This window comes from Drosophila novamexicana, unplaced genomic scaffold (assembly GCF_003285875.2).
Source record: "Drosophila novamexicana strain 15010-1031.04,08,12 unplaced genomic scaffold, DnovRS2.1 tig00000739-arrow-arrow-pilon, whole genome shotgun sequence".
Taxonomy (NCBI): Eukaryota; Metazoa; Arthropoda; class Insecta; order Diptera; family Drosophilidae; genus Drosophila; species Drosophila novamexicana.
Genome location: NW_020824819.1, coordinates 961,757 through 967,783, shown reverse-complemented (window position 1 = coordinate 967,783; position 6,027 = coordinate 961,757). Strand labels below are relative to the sequence as shown.

The window sequence follows — 6,027 nt, the reverse complement described above, 5'->3', positions numbered from 1 at the left end:
TTATAGATATGGGTGTTTCCGGGAAACTACAATTTTAACAAAATATATATGTAAATGTGCACTTACCCGAATAATCAAACATACACGGATGTGTGTTCCTTGCCATCTTTCAGTAGTAGTAGGATTCAACTGGAAGAACAAAAGAATTGTAGAGTTAGTAACAAAGTTTCTAAAAAAACAGGAAACTTCAATGGGAGGCAGATAGAGAAGGATCTCGAGCAAGTGAGCAGAAATAAAATATATTAGATTTTCAACGTAACTAGTTAATATAACAGCTTTAATCTAAGCATAGAAACATGTGAATATTTCTTGGGTTTTTAAGAATCGCAAAGTAGCGTGATATTTCTAAATACTTTTTTCTTAATTTGCAGCGAAGAGAATGTTTCAGTATAGGTGTATTTAAATAGAATTAAATTAAAACTGCCCTGATATGAAGTATTCCAATATAGTTAATAATTCGCTGCAATAAGGAAATGCCATTTAAGTATATTTAGTCTCTTATATAAGGATAAAGATAAACAAATTCAAAATGCCGTTATGGTCTTTAAAATTTCAAAACTGCTTCCATCGGATGTCTACCTTTGATTTACTAATTACGTCCATTTTATATTAAAAATTGCAGTTAATTTTAACATTTCCTGATGTTACATTTTCTTTTTGTCCCTCGAACTGAGGACTGGCATTTGTAATTCTATGTTAGCCATCTCAATGATTAGTTTTTTGGCCCAAATTGCGACATGGCCAACCAGTTTTTTGATGTCTTTGCCTATGCTTGCACCAGCAGCTGCGCCTGCGCCTAAGGCCCAGCAAAGTGATGCAGCCCATTTCCTAGACACCATTCGATGTTTGTGCAAGTCTCAGACGAATATTAAAAGTGGTCTGACTGGCTGCTGGGCAGCGTTAGCGTTACCGACTATCACTTTTTCGCTAGAGCAGGTTACGGTTGACGGAAGCGATAGCAGAACTCAAGTACGTGTAACAACCTTAACCCCAAAGCTGGGACAGGCCCAGATTGCAGCAGGAGCCGTCGGGCCGAAGCGATGCGGAACAGGGCAGGGCCATTCACTTTGCCGGTGCAGAGTGAGAGCAATGGACAGGCAGCGGGATACTTGATACCCACTTGAACCCAATTTGTTGTTATAACATTTGCTTGGAAAAGCACAATGAAAATTATGCGATCCGAATGCAATACTTTCTATTTCAATGTTATGGTTACATCAACTAAACAGTTGACCAATTGTAATGGGCAAATCTTTCACTTTTGGCCAACTGCCAACTGCCAGCTGCAATATAAAAGCCAGCTAACGGATTGCAGGCACTCGCATTGTTTAACTGCAATTCGCGGCGCGTGGAGCTACCAATACACAAATAAATCTCAGCCATAAAATGTGGTTAATTGTAAGTGCATTCAAAACTCACTAGTGGGGCATCTAAAGTCATAATCCCCACAGTTGTTCGTCTGCGGCATGTCCCTTAGCTATGCGTCGGAGCACACTGGCGAGGGGCACTTTGAAGGTGGGGGAGGTGGAGGTGGTACCGGCTTCGGAGATTATCATCATCAGCACCAAGACACACCCACCACTTACTCGGAGACATCGAAGCATGTGCCCGTCCATGTCATTGAGAAGGTGCCATTGCCCATACCACATCCCGTGGCCGTACAAGTTGGTGAATTCAAAGCGTTTGCCCAAAATGGATTTCATTCAATTTCGTTTCCCCTTTATAAGGTACCCAATGTTATACGGCTGCAAATACCAGAGCCCTATGCGGTTCATGTTCCGGTGCAACAGGAAATACAAATTCCCGTTTACAAAATAGTTCCCGAAATAACGGAACGCAAGATACCGTACACGGTGGAAAAACCCTACCCGGTTGAAGTCGAAAAACCGTACCCCGTCGAGGTGATCAAGCACATCAAAATACCTGTGCCCAAGCCATATCCTGTGCCCTATACCATTTATAAGCATGTCCTGCACAAGGAGCACGGCTGGTGAGCCTTCAGAGGTCGCTAACATGGTTTTAGATTATGTGGCAAGTTAATGTTGAGCCAGTATTAAAGTCCATAGGATTGGTAATTAAAACATATCAACGTATTTTTCTCAGTATTTGACGAATTATTTTTTTGAGAAAATTATTTTATATAAAACTTGGTCTGAAATAATCATTTAACTTTGAACTTAAGCATACAGGAAAACCGTTTAAAATATTTGCAAAATTTGTTGAATGTTCTATATAAGCCTATTTATAAATGCTTAACTGTATTTTGATATGGGAATAAATTAAATGTTGACAACAATTTGTGGTTTGTACGAATTAATTTGAATTGAATTATTTAACTTTTAATTTTAATTATTATTAGTCATCGCAATTCATTTATCCAAGCAAATTTTTTTTTTTAAGAGAGGAAAGCTTTCAAAGTTCTTAAAATCATCCGTATTTCTAACCCAAATTATTTATTTACCATAATTTGAATTAATCCTACGTAAAAATCCCAAAAAATACCCCAATACGCAAACCCATGCGCAATTTGTTAAAGTACAAAAAAAAACCCTATGTAAAAGCTTGCATGCTTTCATTTAAACAAAAACCGTAAGCTTTAAGCTTCGAGCTTTGTTAATGGACGCATTACTGTAAAAGTGTGGTAAGTAACGGTTAAAGTGCGTACACTCACACTCATACACACTCTCTCTCGCACACACACATGTGCACAGGTTCGTTAAACTCTGTTGAGTCCTGTTGGAATTGACGTCCTGATTGTCAGAGGGACTGCCTCATCCATGGCTACAGCTAGGTTTTCCTTAAACCGATGACGTGCTTGAAATGTGCGCACACTCAACCGAGTCCCCTAGGCCCGCCCGCCCCCCAATTCCCAAGGAATGTGCAACGATGTTAAATATCCCTTATGGCCTTGATAGAGGAAATCGTTTATCGTCTTTAGCTGTGGAAATTGCGACAAGTTTTCCATGACAGTAAAATGGCAGACAAAGCCGCCATTGATTTTCATATGTTGCCTGCTCGAAGGCGCACTCAAGCCTTGCTCTAATCAGTGCATCAATCAAGCAATCAAAAACCGTTAGTCAATCAGTCAATCAGTCAGTCAGTCAGTCAGTCAATCGGTCTGTACAATAATTAATGCACAGCTTGTGCGAGATGTATCCAATGAAACGCCACATTGTGTATACGCCATGTTTGCCTACGTGCTCTAAAGCGAAAGCTTCAATCGGAAACACACACACGCACTTTACACGGGCACAGACACATATGCATTCCACATAATCAACAGTATTTGCTGTATAAATAAATTCTGTTCACAAGCTAAATAAATGCTTTACCTATATTTTGAGTTACACTTAAAATGGATGGAATTATTGTGCTGTTTCCAGTTATTTTAGTTTTAGTTTCAGTTCTAGGAAACATATAAAAAAAATGTATTTCCGGCACATTCAATGCTTTTCAAGCAATTTGTTTGAATATTTTATGTTTATTTTCTTGAGGCACTTTATGTTAAAAGGATTAGTAAAAGAAAATCGAAAACAAGAAAATATGTTTATATTATGCTATTTTTTAGTTCAGATGACTTTTCAGCATTTGTTATGTCCTTTACCATTTACATTTATTATTGGTTAACTCCGAAAATATGCCCAAATTGACAGATTCACATTTTGCATGCATAGTTGATTAATATTTAACGATTTGAATGGCCAAAATCGAATTGATTGTGTGTTGCATTCGTCAAATCATTTGGAAAATTGTATAATTGTCTATTCAAATAATGCCACAACAAATTGTGCATTAATTCATATGCGGTTACCGGCGGTCAATTTGGCTGTTCACATCAGCTGTGCTGATTACATTATATAACCAGGTCGGCTTAAATGCATATAAATACTTCATTAACGAATGAGAATGCACTACAATTGAATAGGATACACCCTGTAAGGTATTAAAATACAGGTCCACCATAAACTTATGGTATAATATTCAATAGTTAAATAAATAATTAGGTTTGAAATAAATTTCAAACCATACCCGAGTGCCACTAAATTAAATGACTGTAAGTTACAATAGAAATTTTTCGTTTAAGTGTCTTTAGAGTTCTCAGAAATTAAACACCTATCATCTTAATATTGAAGTGATATCCTTTCTGTCTGTAGGGAAATTAAAAATAACAATTTGTCAACCTTACTCTTTGTTAACAAAGTTCGATGCATGCAGATACTTGATATCGCATAACATGTCCACCTTTCTGCATATGCTCACAACAACTCAGTACGCCTTTATCCATGCGACACTCGCCGTAAAGAGCTGTTGCACCTGTTCAAAATCAATTTATAATGCCTATTCGGGATAATAGTATTTGCATGGCATGTGGAATACAAATTAAATTGTTAGCCTATTGGTATTACAGCACTCCCAAAGCGCTAAGTCCATGAGCTAGCAGCTCAGGCTAAGCTCACGGGAGGCTGAACAACACAAACAGGAAAATAGCGCGAAAAAAAGAGAAACACATAGATATACATATAAATGAGAAATGAGAGAAAACGACGCGAGATGGTGAATTTGTTGCACATGTTTGTTTGGCAAACTTTTTACAGCGCAAATATTTCGTTAAATTAATTTAAGTTAATTGATTTTCATGCCAAAAGCTTTGCACGTGCGTCCATGGAAATTTATGTTCGTTGAGAATTTTTCCATGTTGTCGCAGTATGGCAGGAAACTACCTACCCCCGCGTGCCCACCTGCCTGATAGATAAAAGCGGCAAACTGAAACGGATGCTTGCCAGTCAAATAGTCAAACGTATCGACAGCCGGAGGTAGGCAGAGGGACGGACAGACCGACAAACGGACAGAAGGACACGATTGCGTTGGGTGCTGAGCTGTAATGAAATAAATTTCCTTTCCAGATACACACACTTGCAAGCACACACCTCCGTGTATGCTACATGTGTCAACTGTCTTGGCAGGTAGAGTGTGTATTGCCCCGCCCACTGTGCGCCTGTGTGGCGCCTTGTCTGTGCTTGACTTTGATGAACTTCCTTGAAGAGACGACCGTTGTCGATAAAAATAGCAACATTTGACGCCGCACAGTGTACGCTACAAGTATGCTGCCTTCAGGCACCACCCAAACTCAGCGCAGCTGCAGCGTCTAAAACTAGCTCACAAAAAAAGGAGAAAATTGTCGCAAAAATATTATTAACGCCAAATTAAATAATTGCTCAATGAGTTGAGCATATTAATTATTATGTATCGCTTCTGCTGGAAAAGTTGCCTTCATATTGTTATTTTTAAACATGTCAAAGCCAGCACCTCACACAAAGACTCTCGAATAGACCCGCCCTGTCCACTCGCAACTCACAGATACTCATTCGCCTAGATTTGAGATACTGCTCGTACGCGTCGGCTGCCTAATGAACTGTAAAGTGGTGTGAATCCAAAGAGTCCTTTGATGGGCAGCCATGCTCCTGAGCAAATTTCAAAAAGCCCTCTTACAAAATTATTGATTACCATAAGAAGGTATATATACGATTAGTTCGAAGCCAGCATTTCCCATTCGAAGGCTCACATATCCAATTGCAACTGTCCGTTTCCGCAATTAGCCTCTAAATTTTCCATTCCATGTGGATCCCTATCTGTCCCGGAAAAAACTTTGCCTTGATATAGTCAGCTGCTCTTAAATGAATCTGAATTAAATTGCAAATTTATAAATTCCCTGGGCTGGACTACTCTCTAATTTAAACAAGCGCCACAAACTAAAATACACAATTATGTCTGTGCACATATATATCAAATCTGGCAATCAGCTTTGAATCAACCCGATTCAAGTCCTGAATTCCAATTTATGTTTTGCCAATGGGTAATTGTAAATATAAAATTGAATCGTTTCATAAAAGCTTAAATATTATATGTACCAACAAGCAACATAACATGCTTTCAGCACAGTCACATTATTAATTTGCCGGAGATCGAAAATAAAGTAACTATCTAGACGAAAATTCCGTATATTTCTATACTTAGTCGACAAAATGA

General features: G+C 38.5%; 1 protein-coding gene across 1 annotated transcript; it reads left to right on the top strand.

Moving 5' to 3' along the window:
- Positions 1-1,466: 1,466 nt before the first annotated feature.
- LOC115763552 (titin) lies at positions 1,467-1,994 on the top strand. The gene is made up of 2 exons (XM_030706170.1): positions 1,467-1,664; positions 1,728-1,994. The coding sequence occupies exons 1-2, from the start codon at positions 1,467-1,469 to the stop codon at positions 1,992-1,994; spliced, it is 465 nt and encodes a 154-aa protein (XP_030562030.1).
- Positions 1,995-6,027: the final 4,033 nt, after the last annotated feature.

Coding starts and splice junctions, on each gene's coding strand:
- LOC115763552 (XM_030706170.1), top strand. CDS start 1,467: ATGTCCCTTAGCTATGCGTCGGAGCACACTGGCGAGGGGCACTTTGAA. Junction 1,665..1,727: donor CACATCCCGTGGCCGTACAA/GTTGGTGAATTC, acceptor CCCCTTTATAAG/GTACCCAATGTTATACGGCT.